Below are 21,233 nucleotides of genomic sequence, written 5' to 3' on the forward strand. Positions count from 1 at the left end.
CTTTCTGAGGAGCTGTGGGAAGAACACCCAGAGCAGGGTTTGTCTGGAGCCTGTCAGGCTGCAGCGAGGCAGCCATCATGGGCTGAAGTGAGGCCTTAGGCTGCAGCGCAACACCCTGTGTTGGGCAGGTTGTGAGGCACCTTGTGCCACCGATACCTGCAGGTGGGGGTGAGCTGTGAGTCATCTGGGCTCAGAATGATGGTACCTGTCTTGCCACTGAGCAGCATTTCATGGGACGAGGGTCACTCCCTTATCCAGGTTCATGCACGTGCAAGATTTGGGCCTTTGGCATGGGTTCCTCTGACGTGAAACGTGAGCCGCTCCTTTTGTCAGATTCGTAGCGCTCTGGAAAGCCCTGAAATCTGCACATCTCCTGGGCAGCATTTCAAAAAGTGCTGAGTGTTTTGACATTGTTTAGAACCAAGAGCCTCTCGTGGGGCCCGTAAGAAATCCTGAGACTGCAGCTGGCTATCACTCTGATATTACCACGATGGATTCTCTGAGATCTCCTTGTCCTCCCTCAAACTTACCTAAATAGCAGCTCCCAAATAGTTTGGGAATGGACCAAGCCAATCAACTACATAATTATAAATAACTCTGTTTTATATGCACAATGTCACTTCTTGCACCCCAGAGGAGTGTGTATACACTGAATTGTTTAGAGTCTTCCCCCTTGATTGACTGATTGATTTGGATCTGGAGCACATTCAGGAGACCTACACCCATGAAGATGTGCTACTGAGCAGCAAACAGGCCAACAGACAATCACTTCTCTAGGGGCTGCACAGCTCTTCTCTGCTTCCCTCACAGCTTTCTGTTGTCCACACTTTGTGTGACCTATCGACTTGTGTCGTATTGCTTGTTTCAGAATTGGTAATGTTCGAGTTAAATCCTACAGGCGAAGCCAGGAGGCAGTCAGCGGCTTTTCAGGATGTGTGACCTCTCCTAGCAAACTTGGAAGGGCATCTGTTGACCAGCTCTGATACTGTTTGTTTTGGGAGGAAGCAAGGTCTATAAAAAGGCTTATTACACAGTGTAAATGATTTTCTTCTTGCTAAGCAAATATTTGCAATATATTTTGGGAGATCAAGCATTCAAAGTGGAAAAAGTACGATACCTGCCAAGGATGTGAGAAGCACATAACGGATATCTTAAACTGGGAGGACATGGGATGGTTTTACAGTCTTGATCTATGAGGAAACCAATCTGAGGCCCTTTCAGCTCAAGCTTTCAGGCTTCAGACACCTCAATCTAGAAAGCTTTTCACAAGCTCTCTTTGCTTCAGCAGTTCTGCTAGTTCTTTTTGCTGAAGCCAAAGCACTTTGGAACAGAGACAAACCCTAAGACTTCAGCAAATAAGCAACATCCTAATACGGGACTTTCCTAGAGGGCAGTTTATTTTACAAAGGTCTGAAGCAACTAATAATGGCTAGTTATGGAGAGTACGCTTCTAGCTGGATGCCTGCTCTCAGTTGGTGCCATAATTTCTGTATCATTCCTTTGGCTCGAATAAAGGTTGCAAGGAAAGTAATTGTTTAAACTATTTTGCTTAAGAGTAGCAGATCAATGCTAGTCAACATCTAACTTGTGAACTTGTCTCTGCGCTGTGGTATTGTCAGGAGGCCCAATTTGTTGGCACGTAGTTTTATAAACAGTGAGAATACTGGAAATTAGGTCATGTTTTGTATAAACTTTTATTTCAATAGTTTAAAGAATAAGCCATGTAAAACATCTGGAAATCACAGTAACATGAGGCATATATAATAGCAATATCTTAAATATGCATTAGCAATACAAAGCCATCTTTCACTCTGATAAAAGTTACAACTTTATTTTTCTACAAAATATTTAAGTCATGAAATATGTTTAGATAATACATATATACAACATTTATTTTTCATTCTTTCCTGTCAGTGATGCTGCTGAGATATGAAAAACAAAATTAATCCGAGACTCGTGGTTTATGTGCAGTTGTGAAACAATGTGCTACACCTTGCAAGCTGGATTATATCTACTGAGCTGTCAGCAAGCAATTTACATACATCATAGGTATGTGCAGAATTGTGCATGCCAAGTGACAGATCACAGTTTTGAAGACTGTGCTCACAGATTCCCACAGCTGCTCTACAAGACACAACAACTGATGTAGTTATAAATCACCAGGTCTGTAGTTATTTCTAGGATGCCCTTACCTGTAGTCTAACCAAACTAAGACCTACTCTTCATCATAACTCCTGCTCATCAGTGTGCTGCTGTACTTTCAGTGGTGATTTGGTAAAATGTTTCTATCCTGTTACAGAATGTGTGGATTGATAAGTAATTCTATTTCTGATCAGCTACAACTGTTTTATTCTCATCTGCAAGGCAAGCATTTCTCTTTCTATTTCATAGGGAAGGTCGGCATTAACTTGCCCCTCGAAGTACTGTTTGACTTCTTCCACCTCCTTTTCCCAGAACTCTTTGGAGATATTAAACAGTTCAGTTAAGTTGATGTCTTCTAAACCCTTCAAGTTCAAAGCAGTGTCAGTAGGGATGTAACCTATGGCAGTTGGCTTGGCAGAGGCTTTCCCTTGAATTCTGTTGAACATCCACTCCAGCACACGGGAATTCTCTCCATAGCCAGGCCACAGGAATTTCCCTTGGCTGTCTTTCCGGAACCAATTAACATGAAAGATCCTTGGTAGTTTTGCTGCTGGGCGGTGTGCCATGCTAAGCCAGTGTGCTAAGTATTTGCCAAAATTGTAGCCAAAGAAAGGTCTCATGGCAAATGGATCGTGCATAATAATTTTTCCTGTTCAAAACACAAATGGAGAATATTTATTCTAAAGCACAAAGTTTCAGTTCCTCACAGTATTTATTACCCAGCACCCTTGGCCACCTTTCTGCATGTGAACCACAGAACTTTGAGAAATAGTACAAATGTTAGCCTTGAAGTACAAATTGAATTAATCTTTGCAATCAGTGGAAAGTAAATTTCTTAAATCTCAGGTCAAACAGTTTAAGGTTCTTGAGAGCTGGCCTTCATTATTCATTTATTTTTTGCTGAGCGCTAGCAGAACAGAAAATTTAAGTTTATTATCCCAGAATGTAACAAGAACTCCATATCAACTCTTCTGGCAACACCATGATTGCACTCCGTTCTGTATGCTTGCCACCTAGGGGATTATTTTGCATAATTTGTCTTTTAAGGAAAATCTGGCTGTTAATTCCAGTATAAATATTTTCTGTTGTAAAAATGCATAGGTTGCACAATTAGCTGCCAAGATTTAAATGTTGAAGAGCAGAGGAGGAGGACAGAGAGCAGGCTCTCCAGAGAAGGTTGCTTGTAATACAGATAGGCAGACTAGATTTTGATTTACCTTTGTGCTCAGCAGCTGCTGTTGCTTCAGATCTCATAGCTGCTCCTATAAATACTCCATGCTGCCAGTTAAAGGCCTCGTATACAAGAGGCACACCTGTAAAGAGCAAAGTCACTTCAGTGATTAGTGATCCAGAAGCACTTTTATGACAGGTTTTGCTAACTGAGATATTGCTGGATCCCAGTTACTATGTAATTTATTCTAATTTTTCTTGTTGATTTTTTAACTTGGTTAATTTCCTGCCTTCTTAGAGCAATTTATATGAATGTTCTCAAAACTGGCTACTGATTATTGAACACATCAGCTGGGAGATATCTGAATTCCCAACAAGTTTTACTGGAAACAGATTCTGGTCCTGTGGTCACGATGGCAATATTAAATTCAGGCCTAGCATTACTTCTCTTTTTCAGCTTTAGCTATAACGGGTCTGTAAAGACCTTCTTTACCTGCAAACTGCCTACAACTGGTTTACATCTCTAATCATTTCCTATCTGAACTAGTTAGACTAAGCAATTTGGCATAAATAATTTGCTATGCCTCTCCTACCCGAGGTACTGGGTGCTGATTTCTCTCTACTCTCAAATTCACTCTTATCAGTAACTGTTTTGTGTTAACATCTAACAGTTTACACATTGTAAGTGTCTGTAAGCGTGTGTGTGAAAGGCTAACACGGAGAAGTTAAACTAACATGATTATCTCCTTGCTTCTGCTATCGTGATAGCAAAGCTTGTGCCTGTGCCCAGCTATGTTTCAGCTCTTCTGTGATGAGCACTTCAGACTTGCTGTGTGGTTTCTGCTTCTCTTACCAGCAGGTCTGCGGCCTCCAAATATTATCCCCTCAATGGGCACGCCTTCGGGCGATTCCCATGCTGGGTCCATGATGGGGCACTGGCTGGCTGGAGTGCAGAACCGCGAGTTGGGATGAGCACAAGGTTCCCCTGTACAGAATATGATAGAAAGGTCGTAACGGCAGATGGAACTTGAATTCAGTAGAGGAAGATGAGAGAATGTGGAACAGAGCCGGGTTACCATTATCTGGGGTCCAATCCTTATTCTTCCATGAAGTCAGTGTTACTCCCGGGGGTAATGGCTCGTCAATGCCTTCCCAATAGACACCCCCATCACTTGTTTCAGCTACATTGGTAAAGATGGTGTTCTTGAATATGGTTTTAATAGCATTGGGGTTTGTTTTGACTGAGGTTCCAGGGGCAACACCAAAAAAGCCATTTTCTGGATTGATTGCCCTTAAGTTGCCTGGAAGTTAAATGACAAAATATAAGTAAATAAAACTATTTAAATTATTTCCAGAACTTGTTAGCAAGTCTTGCTGACTCTAAAAGCAAACCATACCAGGCTATTCACCAATCTAATTTCAGTTCCATACCTTGTTCATCAAATTTCATCCAGGCAATATCATCACCCACACACTCAATCTTCCATCCTGGCAGGCTTGGGTTCATCATGGCCAAGTTGGTTTTTCCACATGCACTGGGGAATGCTGCAGCAAAATACTTCTTTTCACCTTCTGGATTTGTAATTCCCAGGATCTATTGAAAATCAAAGATAGTTGTTAAATACAGTTCTTTCTTCTTGTATTTTCTATTTTAAAAGCTGTCTCCCAGCAAGTGCTAAAGGTGAAACATTTGATTATGCAAAATTCTTCCTACAAAAGAAGCAGCATGTAATATAGTTGACAAATAACGCAGGCAGTATTTAATTCAGCAAAAAATCCACTTGTCTTGCCCTTAGATTATATGTAAATAGACCTTATATTTTTAGAAATGTCACATATGTATGATTCAAATCTTTTTATTTTTCTGATTAAAAATATACAGACTGTATATAACTGTGTTTCTTACTGAGACCTAAGAAAAACAGGCAATATTTTTTTACTGTAAAATTAGTATGGAGTGAGTGCACTTCAGGCATGATACTTCTCATAGTACATTGACATTTCTCCGAAGACTCCTCAATCACGCACTTTGAGATTCTTTTTGCCAGTTGTAATTTACAGTAGTAGAATAGTTAAATGACAACATTGCAGAATTTTTAGTCCACAGACCTGTTTATAATATGAGAGACAATTTTCAGACTTGCATTAATCCTTTATGATTCCATTTGTAGGGTCAGTGTAGATGCTCAGTGATTACATTTAGGCTTTGCTCAGTGCACAGATCTGCCCACAAGTCAGACGTTCTTAATCTTTCTTGGTTCCCAATTTTATATGCATTTCTTTAAAATGTTTGGTACTTGAACTTGCAAGCAGTTTCCTATTTATCAAAAGTCCTCTAAGTGATAAGTTCATACCTAACTTATCAGACTGTCATTTTATTGATCTCAAGATGTGACTGTATTTATGTTGGTCTACATTCAGGTTTAATGGTTGTTCAAACACACATCACGACTCAACAGCTCTTACCAGCATGTGCTCTGCTAGCCAGCCCTCTTCCTTGGCGATTCTGCTGGCAATTCTAAGAGCAAAGCATTTTTTCCCCAGTAAGGAGTTTCCTCCGTAGCCGCTGCCAAACGAAATGATCTCTCTGCGATCCGGGAGATGAGCAATCAGTGTTAACTCTGGGTTGCATGGCCAGTTGTTGATTAATGGTTCTGCAGAACAGAATGTTGTACTCATGAATGCAGCAATTTCCATGCTGTATCAGACTCTGCTGTTTCATCAGCATCGAGGCTCTGACAGCAACCCGTACCAGATGCTTCAAAGGAAACCCTATGGTAAATACTAGTGATAATAATCTCCTTTCCATGAAACTCTCGTTGAGCTTTGATTCCTTTAATTGACTTTTTAACCCAGTGCAATTACATAAACCACCCCGAATCTTTAATGATGAACATTTCCTATGTGCTGAGAATATGCAGCCAGCTCTAAAATGTGCCCAAGTACTTCCAGGTGTGACACATTTAAATCTTCCCTACCTTTTAGTGGTAGAGGGCATCCAACTGAGTGAAGGCATTTCACAAACTCTCCATTGCCCAGGGCTTTCAGAACAGCTGTTCCCATCCGTGTCATGATCCTCATGCTAGCCACCACATATGGAGAATCTGTCAGCTCGATCCCAATCTTGGCCAAAGGAGATCCAATAGGCCCCATGCTGAAGGGGATGGCGTACATTGTGCGTCCTGTAGAACAGGGACAGGAGCAAGAATGCTACGTGACAAAGAGCAAACCAGGGAACTTTTGAAATAATCTGTACTAATGTGGAGGTTGTTTCTCACTTCTTTAAAAGTTGTTTGTCTTGTGGGTTTCTCTGATGTTTAAACGTCTAACTTTCTGTTTGTCAGGTCATATAGCAAGAAGTTTCATCTTAAATGTTGAAAGCAGACAAAATGTCTAGGCAGTAGGAGAGGTGGGTGGAAGCTTCTCTGTTGGTGTAAATTGCTGCAGATGAAGCGAATGCTGGGCACGGGGATTCTCTGTTCTTGCCTCGCTTTCTATCAGCTGCTGAGGTGCTGCGTGACTTGAAGAAAGCACCTGAATTTTCCAAACATACTGTGCCTCTCTTTATGAGGAAAATGAGTTCTCTACTGGAAAGAGGCTGAGGACTACCCTTGGGCAGGCATTTGGATTTGTGCAGAAGATCTGGATGAAACCTACACAATGACTAATATGGAGGGCCTGCACCTAAGCCTTCAGCAAACACTTCTTCTATTAAATATTGGAATAATAATTATTAGTGTTTCAGTAATCCTAAAAATTCCATGTCGGCCTTTCTTTCTCACCCACCTTGCATGCAGCCTGGGAATCTGGTATTGAAAGCTTTCTCGAAATCCTCTTCTGACATCCAGCGACCCAGCTGGCTAGTTCCAGTTTTAGGGATTGGAATGGTATCTCTCTGTTCTTGAGTGATAATGACAGTTTTGCTCTCGATTCTTGCTACATCTCTTGGGTTAGTGAGAGCCAACCAGCTGCATTTCAGTGTAAATCAGGAAAATCAATATTAATTATTAAAAAAAAAATGATCAATATGACACTTCACCCACTTTTTTCACCCTTCTGCTAGGAACTCTTTAGCAAAATGGGTACAATGTTTTATAAGACTAAAACTGAAGTGGTAGCGCCAATATAACTGAGACAAATTTCAAAAATTAGTCAGATATATTCTGATACAAATTGCTTTTTTGCTTTTAAGACAGAGGCATCACAACAGAAACACTGAGTATAAGCGTGTCATAAACAGTGACGGAGTTTACTAAACAGAATTCTTTTTTCCCCTCTAAAAATTTTTGCCATTTATTTACAAAGGCAAGGATTGCTTTACGTTTTCACCTCTGTGCATAGAAATTTTCCACGAGTATAAAAATGTTCTAGCTGGGCTGTCATAACCATCATCACTACAGCTAAGCATATAATTAACAATGAATAATTTATCTGGTGAATCTTGCCCTTTTCTCTCCCAAATAGTCTGCAAACAGATTGCCAAATTCCTCCACTTAGTTACTCAAAAGTCTTTGCAGATTTCTTCCACACAGATTTCTTGGTTGGCACTTAATTCCTTAGCATGTACTTGTTGTTAATATTCTCCTTTCATGTTGGGTTAGTTGAGAGAGACAACGAAGTATTTGAAAAAAGTATTTGCTGAATATATTACAGTCAAAACTCATTGGCATGATGTGAATAATGCCTCCACTGAATAACATTTGAACACCCACGGATCTATTTGAATACCACAAAAAAGTATTTGACGAATAAACTAATTGACTAAAATAGAAGAATTCTTCAAAAGATGCATTTGCTAAATAATATTCAACCATTCCTAATGATTAGTTACATAAGTCTCATGACATTATTTCAGTTCCCTGATTTATGTAACTAATAAATAGAGACAATGTACTGCTGATATTCCTGTGTTTTATGTTAATTTTTACAGGAAAAGTTTGCTGTTCTCAATTATTTCAACTATGTAAATTGCAGTGCCAAAATGTTCATGGAAAGCAAATATTGAAGGTTATGAACAGTTTTAAATGTAAACAGGACAGAGAATGCACATTGCTATTCTGAGACACCCCTTGACCCCCTTTTCTGCTACTCACCAGTTCTCATACTTGCTCAGCTTCTTGATCATGCCTTGCTCCACCATGATGTCCAGAATTTTTTTGTTTTCTTCTTCTGAGCCATCGCAGATATGAATGCTCTCGGGCTGGCACAGCTTGGCGTTGCTTTCAATGAACTCCCTCACTTGTGGAGGCAGGCTCTCCAAGTCCCCCTGGATAACCTTAGGCATGACGTTGACCTCAGCTTTCAGCTCTGGGGGCATTACTGCTGCTGCAGCGGCTCTTGTTGAGGGCTTTGAAATACTGATCGCAATCTAAAATCAAATATATTGTGTTTGTTAGCATACTGTGATATTCTACCATTAACGATGCATAATGAGAGACCAGAATTTGTAGTAGGCTTAGTTTTATACCTCTGCCTAAAGTCAACAAAAAGAATTTTAATCACTGTTAATCTCAAGCTGGAAAAAATATATAGAAAGCATTGTACTTACTGTTGAGTTGGATGGATGTCAGTGGGGATTTGGCTCCCTTGCAGCTGATGGTGTTTCACTTGCTTTGGAGTGCTCGTTGATTTCTGAGGTGGTGTTCTCCTTCTTTAAATATTATCTGTGGTGTCCATCCCACCGGGTGAGGTGAGGGAGGCTTGTCCTTTACATCACCACCGGTTGTGTTTTGGGACAGTGCCACTGACACACTGTCATCATGCGAAGTTGTCAACAGCCCTGGCGAGGTAATCATTTAACAGGTCTGATTAATGAACGCTGAAAGCGGTAGTTCTTGGTCCCCAGATTTGCTCTTTGGAGCAGTTACAAAACTTTGATGAAGTTTAAACCACACTTTGATGCAGTTTAGCTTTGAAACCAAAAGCGTCACAACGTCTCAGTGTGTGGAAGAGGTTGGGTACAACCTGGAACAGGGAGCTGGCGCAACCCAGCAGCTGGCACAGCGAGCTGGTGCTCGCAGGTTGGCTGTGAAGCTGGGGCTCGGCTGAGGTGTGTTTGCTCTGCCTGGTCTGTGGATAAAGTTCAGTGCTGAGCACTGACGGGCCTGAAAAACCACGGCATGCTCCTGCCTGGAGGTCTTGTTTTTGTCCATGTGATTATAAATGCACGCAATGTAAATCGAAATGCTGAGTTTCAGCGCTGGAGGATTTCTGGTTATGGCTCGCTCTAGGCTCATGCAAGCTGAGCAATTGTTACCTATCTCTACGACTTGGAGAAGAGGCAGGTCACCAACTGCCTCAGCAATTAGCCCCCCACACCCCCCAGAAAAATTGTTATTTTACTCGGCATCCTGTGGCAATAAAACATTAACCTGTGCTTAAATTAGGTCTCCCCTGACTGCTCCTGACTCTGCCTGTCTGCCAGCTCCTTGCCTTCTGCCACTCTATTTTAAACCATCATGTCTGCAAACAGAGGCTGATCTTTGTGTCAGTTTGCCTGCATAGTCAGTGTGTGAGGACTGACATATTTCAGCCAAAGATCAGCGTAGAAATAACCCCTGTGCCATTTCATTGCACTCCGTTTCCATTTAGTCCCAGCAATGCTGAATTCTGGCATTTTTTTATATCAGCGGGTGTTCTACCATCGTGTAAGATATTATCAATAATAGCTCACAAAATGGTGAATTTGGAAATCCAAGATAAGTTTCTGGGAGTTCCTTAAAGCAACAAAATTGATGCAAAGGATATTCTTAACCCACCGCCTGCTCAGGCTCACGCAGTCAATGAGGCGTTTCCTGCAAGGCTCTCACTGGTGCAGACAGCAGAGCTGCAATTCCCGAAGAACTGGGTCTGGCAGAAGAGCTCCAAGCTGCTCTCTGAGCTGCAGGCACTGCGGGGCTGAACCTCACGAGCACAGTGGTCAGTGGCCATGGGAATGCTTCCCCTGGGACCATATCCTCTATCTCTCCTGCAAAGCCTTTTATTGTGTGTTGTAAATGCAAAGGGGAAAAAAATAGTGAAGTAAGAGGGGCTGCCCTTGATACACAGCAAGGCCAAACATTCCTGAGAAGGAAAACAAAAATCTGTTAGGATAAGAGGTGCTGGAGATTGCTTCAGAAAGGGCTCTGCCGTAAGCAAAGGTAAAATCAGAGCCGATATGATAATGCCAGTGGTGTTTGTGAGCAGAAATATTTTGCCCAAATGTTTTCATGTTAAAATATGTCATTAAGTACTTCAGTAAAAATAAAACTTCTGAAACACTGAGAAGACTTTTTTTCTTTCCAGAGGAGTACAGCAATAATCACAGTCTTTGCTGGTGGTCCCATAAAAGTCATTATGCATAGAAATAATCAACTGAGAGTAATACTTCAGATTGAAGGGGGAAAAAAAAAGACAGGGCCAGAGAATGATCATATTGCAGCACAGGTAAAGTCTGAATAAAAGCTTCAAGCTGACAGTGTAGCAGTGCAGGATTAGTCCTCGTGCCTCTTCAGTTTGGAGTGGAGAAAAAAATCCCCAAGCCCGCAGCATTAGATTCTGCCAATTAAATTATAGGCAGGCAGGTGTTGTGCAAATTTTCTCACACTGCAATCCTAACCTCCCACAATCTTGCTATACAAACTGTGGGCTTCTCTAGAGAAGACACTAAATATGCCAAATTGGTGGCACTGTGTTATGAACATATGTCCATTAAAAATCACATTAAGGATTCCAAATGTTTTTCATTTGTGATGGCAGCAGGGCTCGAGTGCAGATGTCCACTGGGAATTCTAGACACTTAAGCATCTAATTACTTCTATTTAGGTAACACCTCCTATCAGAGGATCTCAAAGCATGCCGCAAACACACAGTAAGCCTGAAGCCCCTATATAAAGCATGCATAGTATTTTGTACTGTGGTGTAATGACATAACTGAAGCATATGCAAATCAAGGCCAAGATTTTTTAAAAGAATCTTCTCATTTAGAGATTCAGATACGCAACATATGGCACTGAAGTTGTAATCTGAAGATACTGAAGACTCGTAACTTCCAGTGGCTGCCACAAGAAATTAGAAGTGGTATCTCCAGGAGCTCGGTTGTGGTGGTCCTGGGGTGTTCACCCACTGCCAGCGCATGTTGCTGTGTGCTGTCCATCTGCCTGCCTTCTGGCTTCAATGAGCGTGGGGATTTCACTGGTAAGAAACATGGGAGCTGGTCTGCAGGCCTCTTTTTAAATTAAAAAAAAAAAAATCTTGAATTTAAAGTGTATTTTCCACTTAGGTGAAAAATCTTCTTTGGTAGTAACTGTATTATAATATCTAATAGCTGATACAACTTCCTTGGATTTAACTTTTGTTTGGCACTTTTTCTCCGTACATCTTGACACTTGAATGTGATGCTAATCAAGGTGTCTTCTTGGAAGCTGTCAAATTATGTAAATGAGGGCGAATATGACATTTCGAGATGATCGTGTTCAACAAGTGCCTCAAAAGGAGTGTTTTCAGGATGTTTGCTTTGATGGACATCATTCAGCCTGTTCAGAATAGTGGTTTTGAGTACTTCCACTTCTGCCAACTCACTGGAACTCAATTCAGTAAATGTGAACGTTCTTGGATTCTGTGAGAAGGCGTCAAAGTTTCAGGCTTCGTTGCTACAAACAGAGGTGTAACGAAGCACTCTCAATGAGATTTGAAAGTTAATGGCATATAATAATACTGAGAAATTCTACCCCCTCCCATACTAATTATCCCACATATTGTCACCGCAGAAGAGTTTTTATATTGCCTGTTGTTCTGTTAAAGAAGGATAGCTTTTATTTTAATATTGTACTAGCTGAAGAACTCTGCTTCTGATTGTTGTTTTTGCTGCAAAGCTGTGCCCAGTTGCCACTGAGCGTGCTGCAGTGGTGTTTTACCGGCAGCTGCACAAGCCCTGCTCCAAGGGCTGCTCTCACACACAGCCTGCAGAGACCAGGGACTACTCGCTCACTTTTAGACAACAAATCCTGACCTGTGTGGATTACATGCAGTTGCAAAAGAGTCTGTGATAGAGCCAGGTGCTTACACCAGACCCGCTGCAGCTCTGCGTGACATTTCCACCTCACAGCCGCTTTTCTTGTGTGCGGTTTTTCAGCTCTGACGCAGCTGCGTGAGATTTGGAGGCTCTTTGTGCTCCTCTCCTCGTGTGCTCTGCTGACTGGGAGCAAGTGCCTCCCTTCCACATTTCCCTCTCCAACCTTCAGTGGTGCCTGTTGTGTTATATGCACCTCTTAGGATACAGGTCCGTGGCTCACTAAGCTGGTGTCCCTTTTTTTACCTGTCTTCCAAGTTAGGTGATCTGTTCTGAAGGCAGAGGAATGAGAGGGATAAATATGGAGATTTTCTCCCGGGTTGGTGAACTTTCGTTAGCCTGTCCAGCTTTTTCATCTTGACAACAGGCATGCTAAAACTTCTCAAAGCAAATGGAAGTAAATCTCAGGAAACCTGCATTAGTGCATGCTTATGTTTTCTGATGAAAATCATGAATATTTGATGCATAATTTCAGCTCCACTTCTCATTCCTAAGCTATATTTTAAGGAAAGTGCTGTGCCACAGTACATTTCAAGGCTAACATTATACTACAGACGGACTGCTTTCTTGCTTGTTATTCTTCTGCTTCAGCAAAGGAACTATTTACTCCTTTTCTTTTCTTTAAACCTCACTCTGACAGGCTCTCAGATATTGTTGTAGTCACTGGGGGTGCTGAGATTCTCTTTTCTATTTTCTCTTGTAAAGAATAAAAACTGGAGTCCGGACTGTGGAGGTGCTGTGGCTCAGCTACACATTGCCTGTAAATGACTGCGAGGATTTTAATTCCCTTTGTGTCACACAAGACAGCACCCCACAAGCGGAACAAGGCAAGCATTCCCGACGAATGATGTTTCCTCACTTGCTGGTTCTGAGCAGCATGTTGTCCACCATTTACCCTTCTCTCTCACCATCCCGCTAGTTCTAGAGATGGCATTGAGCCATGTAGTTTTAACTATACTGTGCATGACTGTCCACTGGTATGTGCCCAGTAGCCAGCTATGGCACAAGAGTGAGCACTCTGTAGAAGATCTAATAGGCATATGGAGTGTTGGGACCCACCAAGACTTTGACTGAATTTACCTTAGCCAGCACAAGACTGATAACAACATGTCTGATTTTTTGCATGGTTAATGCATTTTTTGGCTGGATGCACAGCAGGACTACAGCCAGGAGAGATGGGGACAAACTGTACTAAACAGAGTGGAAAACAGTCAGCAGAAGGTTCTGTTTCCCTTCACCTATGCAGCATCTGCTCTGCTCAGTCACACAAAGCCCAGATGGCACCAATATTTAGCTTTGCAAATAAAAATGGTAACCCTTGCTGGAGCGAAAGCTGTTTACCACAGTGCTGTGTGCTTGCAGCTGTCAAGGACTCCCTGCTTCCTACCTGTGGAAGGGTAAATGACAAACCTTGTACCAAACCCACAGTCTCAAAGCAGCAGGCAATGTTTCAATCTCTTGTTCAAGAGCAGTTTTTGTCTTCCTGCTGATTACTGGGGTGCTACTGGCACCTTTAAGAGAGACTTCACCTATGGAATGAAATGGCAGTGCCTTGTAAAAATGTAAGCTGGTTTATTATTTCTAGGATGAGCTAATCCTGGTTCCTTCCTTTTGCATGCTGCTCAGTACTTCTCCATGTTCCTTTGCTTGCTAGCAGCACTGCATTGTCAGTTGTTGCTTCAGTGTTATGCTGCTCTCTTTATCCAACTGGCAGCAAGCTTCTTCTCACTTACTGAAAGATTCTCATTTACCTTTTGTCTCACTTGTCATTTTTATTCCTCATTACATGAAATCTGACCAATGGGGCACAGATCTATGTCATTCATAAGCCAGTTTCCTTCAAGAAGAATGGTTCCCTACAGTGATTGTGGGTGCAGATTCACAAGTTTAGGTTCTGTTTCTTCCTATGGATTTGCTATGGATTTCCTGTTTGACTTTGGATGTTTAACTTTACGTCTCCAAGCCTTTATCTTCTCCATGGGAAGGGGCTGGGAGTTGGTAATGCCAGCTTCTCACTTCTTGTGTGTTCTTTCTAGTTTGGTTGATAGTTTCTAGTCTGAGGAGTTTAAAACATAAATAAGACAAGATCATTATCTTTTTTCACATTTATATTCTGTGCCACAGATAGTCCCTGCTGGCTACTCTTTAGATTATTGTGATGCAAATAGTGTGTCCTTATTTAAAGTGAAAAACATTACTATGATCAGTTTTCTGCTTTGATGGCACAAAAGCACTAACTTGTGCTAAACTTCTGATCCAAGTAAGATTTGTTCTATATTTTTCTCAGGAAAATGGCTTTAATGAATATTTCAAGCACTTTGTAACACTGGAAGTGACAACACGAAGAGAGAGAAGCTGATTGTGCAGAAATAAAAGCCAGGCTACAACTAAAGGTCAGAAGGCAAATGTGCCTAGGTCAAGCACTATATACCTTTGGGTTCTTGAACCTGACTGCTGCAGGAAAATCAGCATTACAAAAAACAGTTACCTGTGTAATAGATCCTGTGCTGACTGGTAAACCCTGATGTAAGTGTTAACAGGTCAGGTGAAACTCTACATACTGTACACCTACAGCTAGCTCATTTCTAACAGGAGGAGGGCAACTTGAGTAGACCACAACAGGATTTTTTGATGCAAAAGCATTCTAGTTGGCAGCATAAATGGTTCCCACCAGACATGAGCCACAGGCAGGACTATTGCTATAAACAACACTCAGTAAAGTGGTCAAGGATGCAACAGAGCACTGGAGATCACACTTTTTTTCTCGTCCTTCTGGGAAGACAGAATTCTGACTGCTGTACGTAATTCTGTTTATTGACCATCTATACCTGTCTCCAATGTTACTGATTTGGGGTGGTTCATTAGCATATGAATACTCTTTACTTAAGGAAGAAGGTCTTATTTGTGAGCTTTAATATGTTCAATTGACCAGCAGCCAATGTGCATTCTGGAAGTAAAAATAAGCAATCCACAGGTTAATCTTGTATAGTTCAGGAATTTGCATTGCAGTAGCACTAAGGCAGTAATTCCTTATTTTGTCCTTGAACTCTGCAGATCATCCTAAATTCCTTTGGATTCTTACACTGAGGAGTTCAATTCAGGATCCTCAGAAATTTATGTACCTGTGCAGATTTGTGATCTGAGCTGGAAAAAACTTGCACAGGAAGCCACTGCTCTTCTGAACCCACAGACAAGCTCTTTTCTGCTGACTTTGCAAGGTTTAACGTGCACTTGCTGCATATCCACGTGGAAGCAGAATTTGAACTCCTTTGGGTTGTACATCTCATTTATTGATTTATTAGGACAATGATTTAATAGTCTTGTTCTCTGGTGATCCTGTTAACTTCCAGACATTTATGCCTGTTTATTTGTCCACAAAGTGCTGTTCTCAGAACTGTTTTCTTGATTAAAGATTAACAGTGTGATAAAGGCAAGGAAACATGGGCATCCTTGAATTTTGTTTCTTACATCAGTTGGGTTAAACCTTTACTACCTTTTCTCACTGTGTGTCTTCACTTGATGTTTGGCAATCAAATTCTGCACAGCTCTAGCACGTTTCCTCCAGTTTAGTCAAAACAAGAGGAAAACTTTCTGCCTTTTAAACTTAACTTCTTTGACCTTTGCACAAACAGCAGCAAAAGGCTTTACTAACTAACTAAGGGGAGTTGTCTTTAGAACTTTCTTTGCTAACTCTTTGATTAAAGAGTATTCTGTAAAAACACTGGGAGTCACTGAGGTGTAGTTAACTGTAACTACGTTCATGTCTTTTGAAATGGAAGAAAAAGATCCTGAAGTAAACACACTTCTTCCAAACAGACCCAGGCACGTAGATCTGCTGCAAGCCACGCATTACTGGATAGTAAAATTGTTTCTAAATATATAACAGTGTTAGATGAAACAGTTCATACATAAATTGCAATTACGGTTAATATTTTTAGACCACTCCTGTGACTTGTGCCTGAGCAATCACCCCTGGTACTTTCAGCTCCAACAAGCTTATGCTAAATGCTTTCCCTTTTATGTATCCCACATCTGTATGCTATTATGCCCTGTTTTTTTTCATGCTATATAATTATAATTGTTAACTGTATGGAGCAGGATTTGAAAAGCAGAGGCAAGATGTGAAAGTATTAAGGTCTTTAACTCAATAGAAGTTGTTTTGGCTCTTCTATTAGAACCACTCATATTTAAAGAGGGTATTTGTCTTCTCAAAGCCAAGAGGAGCCCTGGAGAGAGAGCAGCACAAGACTTTTACTGTGCCTTCAGTACGGTGCATATCAAGTGGCTTGTGCATGAATGGCACAGTCCAAGCATCTCTGTGCCTCTAAGAGAGTGCTGTATCTCTGCTCACCCTCCTCTTTGCACTGAGAAAGAGAAGTGGTAATTTATACCTAGCCAGACACTAGTCAATCAATGCACCCCAGAATGACTTCTCTTTGACTTTGCTTTGCTGTGTTCCCATCTTTCTTTTGCTTTGGTGAAAAAGTATAGTAACAGTAGGACTGTATATACAAGTAGGGCTGCAGCTAAGCCGCTGGGCTAGAGGTCTGGCCAGCTTTTAAATGGCCATAGAGATGAGGACAGTAGTCCTGTGCTGTTTGACAAGAAATCCAAGTCAGATCTGAATGCTAAAAAATGCCTGCTGGAAACAACTGCAACTCCTGTCTCAGAGCCAGATGTCTAAAAAAAAAAAAGAAAAAGCTAAAATGTTTTAATAATCATCTTCTTTCCAAGTGATCAGTGTCTTTTCTGAAATTCAGAATGTGTAATTTCTCCTGAGAATCTTCTAGGCCAGTGCTGAAGCACTAAGTTTATTCTGAATCTGCTAATTTCAGTGCTTGGAACAGCACTGAATATAATGTATTTGTATATATATATAATGTATATATGTGTTTTTTTATCTTTAGTTGACATGACTTTCTCTTTTTTTAATTCAGGTTTTTGGTAGTCCCTGAAGTAATCCTTCTTCAGTGTGAAAATGGAACACTAAAAGAACAAGTTGACGACAGCACCAGAAAATAAAGTGAAAATATGTCACCATTTAGTGAGTACAACCTGATAACAGACCAACATATAAAGAGTCACGTGAGGTAGGAGAACTTAAAATTGTAATGGCTTTCTCTGAAACAGGTGATGGTGTGAGAGTTATTTCCTGCTATCATCATTTGGGGGAGCAGATCACACTGCAAAACAGGTGATGAAGGTAGCAGTTGTCCTGGTGTAAGAGCAAAAGTAAAGGCGTATGTGTTTGTAGACCAATGTTAGGGGACATAGATTCCACTATGACAGGTGCAGTGTGAATACAACATACACTTGGAAACAAAAGTGAGACATCGGAGGAAAGTGAAAATGGAAAACTTCAGATGCCAGGTGGAAAATGATATTAAAACTGTCAAAATAAGTCACAACAAAGACTGAGTTTCCTAGTAGGGTAACAGGAGTCATGTTCCAGAGGAGAATGGAGTTTTGAACTACAAGAAGAAATATCATAAAAGTGAACGATTATGAACATGTAAGGTTAAACTGGGGCTTATCTGTTAGGCTTTCTGCTTTGGTCTGTTTTTTGTTTTTTTCTTTCCAGTGTACCTAACAGCCCCGAGTTTTGTGGACAGGTCGTAAATGTGTAAATACCATTACTGCTTGAGTAGTTATCTATTCTGGGCCTACTTCCAAACGCATTTAAATTAATGGCAATCCTGTTGGTATCAGAGGGTTATAGTTTAGGACCTATGATGGGAATATGGAGGTGTAAAATATACACAAGAAAGGCTGGTTACACAGCCTCTAAATCTATCTGAAATGATTTTCTAAAACATGGGGAGAGAATGAAGCTGAAGACTTTGAAGTATGTATGTTTTATGTTGCATCATAATGAAGCTTTTATAAAGTCAGCTGCATATGTACAGATTCAGAAGATTATGAATAATGTGGTATCAGCACTGAAATATTAGCCCTAAATTGATGGAATACGTACTCTTCCTTAAATAATTGCTTTGGATTTGTGTTGAATCATTGTAACATAATAGGTATGACTAATTTGCAGTCACTAAGGGTAAAAATTTTATATTGTTCTTGCATTTACAACTCTACAGATTTGTGGATAAGAGTAGCTGAGTCAAGGACATCTGTGGGAATTACAGGAATCTGCTGCCTCTGAGGATAAGGTCCAATAAGGTCAATGACCTAATTAATATCAGGCTCATCATTATATTCATTTTTCAGGAAGGTTTTAATTTGCCATCCTTACAGCCTGTTACCGCTGTTACAGCCTTACCACTGAGGTACTTTTCATGGCTGCACCTTTTGTAGAAATCCAGAGCTGCATAACATGTGCTATCTTATGTACTCAGAACACAAAAATAAAAAAGTCCCTGCCAAATTCTTTGGAAGAGGGCTCATGTGGCTCCTGGATACCCAGTAGTGCTTACTGTATTCAGAAGAACACAGTATAATATTGGTGTTGGGCAAAATACCACCTTGTCTAATGGAACTATAAAGCCAAACAAACCACCAGCATTGCTGCTAACTTGAATTGAAGATATTTCACAAATGCCACTTTCAAGGAGTCCCTTACACAGGTGAGGAAAACCATAAATTGGCGAGGGATATTTTTTAAGGTCAGTAACGTGTTGAGTGGGATCTGGCTCATACCTGAATATAGCAGCTCTGCAATGCACTGTGCTGCATCGTACCTAACATTTAGAGGGAAGGTTCCACATCCTTCCTCTGCACTGGTTTCCAATAGAGTATGAATGATAAGTGGGCCTTGTGAGATGTTTGAGTGTTGGAAATTGCTAGTCTGGAAAGGTACACAAGATTAAATGTTAGTCTCTCAAATCTCACAAGTTTACCTCAGAAACATTTTTACAATACCTTTGGAGAACACTTATTCTCCTTGAATAACCAGCAGTGGCCTAAAGTATAATATAATGATGTTTATATACCACTCCACTGCCTCTATGAATGTACTTCAGTCAGTTTTGCATAATACTTAAGCTGTGAAGGTAAGAGATGCTGCAGTGCTGCCGTCAGCCAGCTCTTCAGCAGCACTCGGAGAGGTGGCACCAGGCTGAGTGCTTCCGGATGGGAAACATGGGAATCACTTCAAATACTTTGAAAAGTGGGAAAACCAACTGAGCTACACTGTGTGGTCTCCAGCTGAGCAGGGATAGAAGGTTAAGGGCCTATAATTAAGACTGAGCTATGCACTTTCTGCCGACCCTGGCACAGGGTCCTGTGTAGGGAGCCCACCACAGGAGGAGGTCTGCCGAGCTAGCTTGTGCTCCGCCGCCACAGCCCTGTGCCTCTTTCTGGAGAACACACAGTGAAAAACCAGCTAGCGGGTAGGCCTCTCCCTCATTGAAAGGCAGATTTGCCATGCTGAGGTGCTGCCATGGGCCGTTGGTGCAGCCTGGGTATGCCCTTCCCTCGGGGACAGGCCGGCTCTGCGGGCAGTGTGTGCCTGAGGGCCGCCCAGCCTGGCCCAGTCCCACAGCCCTGGGCTGTGCCTGCCCCAAGGGATGCGTGTGGCTGGGGAGCACTTTGTGCAGTGAGACAGCTCGGGTGGGGGACATGGCTGAGTGCGAGGGGAAGGAGAGGGCACGTGGAAGGTGGTGGTCAGGGAGGTGTGGGGAGACGGGGTCATGAGGGGACGGTGCGAGTGGACACAGAGGTGCGGCTGTGCTCGTGGAGGGCTCAGGGCTGAGGAGCAAGACAAGGCTGGGGAGCTTGGCCGGAAAGACCGTGGTTCGTTTGCCCTTATTTTAACTGTGCTTTCTAAACAGGCTTCTTCACTGGCGGATATGGTCTTTGGTCTGCTGGAGCCTTCCACCGAAATCAAGGGTGCTGTAAGAAACTGGGATGGAACAGAAGAGGGCAGGATAATCCCAGAGAAGGAGAGGAGTGGTGTCAGTGATGCGATGATGGGGACAAGTGACCCCACAGAGTGGTCCCTGTCTCCTGAAGACAGTGAAAAACATTTGCTGACGCTACAGACGGTGTGTTTAAGGGCTGAGGAAGATGACGTTGAGGGCTTCTGTCACATAACTGCCCACTCTCAGGAGGAGGTGATGCTGGCGGTGCCAGCCACAGTGGCCGTGGTGGTGCAGCATGGGCAGGGCGTGCCAGTGAGCGGGCACGAGGCCGTCTGTGATCTGTGTGACTTGGGCTTGGTGCAAATTAACATTCTGCAAGAAGGGAAGGCAGAGAGTTCAGAGAACAAGTCAGTGGAGGGAGCACATGACATGCTGCTGATTGAGGTACAAATTCTGGATGTGGTGAAGGTGGCAATATGATAGTTGTTAGCCTGTGCTATCACACACTGTTCTGACTTTAGTATCATTTTTCCTAAGCGATGAGATTTGTTGGACTGAAATAGCTAATCCTTTGTACAGCTCTCTGTTTTTATGCTATACTGAAAAAAGCAAACAAAAAAAAATGTAGCCTTTCTAGATTACTAGCTCTAAGCTGCTACAGCTCAGACAAACTTTTAAATCAATTCATCTGAAGCACTGTGGTGCTTCTGTTTTTCATAGCCTAGGTCTTTTAAATAGTGTTAGATAATTTCCTTTCTTCTATATGAGTACAATACAACAGTGGTTGTTGGGTGTGTGATATGATTTCATATGAAACGTGCTGTATTGAAAAGACATGAAACATTGGTATTAAATCTATGCTACTGCTGATTTATAATACTATATGTATATATTTGCTTTCAAAGATCCCTTGCCATCCTAGATAATCTCTGAGATGTGATCATATTTAAGATTACTGATTAAAAAAAATAAAAACTGTCATGACCTTATGACACATCATGCCACATGACAAAGGATAATACGTAAACATCACAAGTCCTATATTAGTTTCATTTAAA

At 41.6% G+C, this 21,233-nt stretch overlaps 2 protein-coding genes across 8 annotated transcripts in view; one reads left to right on the forward strand and one right to left on the reverse strand.

Annotated features, from left to right (window-relative positions):
• CTCFL (CCCTC-binding factor like) overlaps nucleotides 1-21,233 on the forward strand; it is a 73,328-nt gene that overhangs the window by 9,821 nt on the left and 42,274 nt on the right. For 3 of the 7 annotated variants that reach the window (XM_085241705.1, XM_085241711.1, XM_085241709.1), the window contains exon 1: nucleotides 19,711-20,619. In XM_085241705.1, the coding sequence (XP_085097831.1) occupies nucleotides 20,005-20,619 (615 nt within the window). In that variant the 5' untranslated portion in view covers nucleotides 19,711-20,004. Of the gene's footprint in view, nucleotides 1-11,277; nucleotides 11,488-13,066; nucleotides 13,189-17,298; nucleotides 17,406-17,491; nucleotides 18,536-19,710; nucleotides 20,620-21,233 lie in introns of those variants that run through there. The other 4 variants (XM_085241704.1, XM_085241708.1, XM_085241706.1 and 1 more) reach the window with 3 other exon arrangements.
• On the reverse strand, nucleotides 1,676-9,020 carry PCK1 (phosphoenolpyruvate carboxykinase 1). Its single transcript, XM_003212123.5, has 10 exons — nucleotides 8,861-9,020; nucleotides 8,406-8,680; nucleotides 7,099-7,280; nucleotides 6,291-6,494; nucleotides 5,779-5,966; nucleotides 4,744-4,906; nucleotides 4,389-4,613; nucleotides 4,166-4,297; nucleotides 3,360-3,455; nucleotides 1,676-2,791 (listed from the first exon to the last, which is right to left on the reverse strand). The coding sequence occupies exons 2-10, from the start codon at nucleotides 8,627-8,629 to the stop codon at nucleotides 2,337-2,339; spliced, it is 1,869 nt and encodes a 622-aa protein (XP_003212171.2). The 5' UTR covers nucleotides 8,630-8,680; nucleotides 8,861-9,020; the 3' UTR covers nucleotides 1,676-2,336.

Source organism: Meleagris gallopavo, chromosome 22 (assembly GCF_905368555.1).
Source record: "Meleagris gallopavo chromosome 22, MGAL_WU_HG_1.1, whole genome shotgun sequence".
Lineage (NCBI taxonomy): Eukaryota > Metazoa > Chordata > Aves > Galliformes > Phasianidae > Meleagris > Meleagris gallopavo.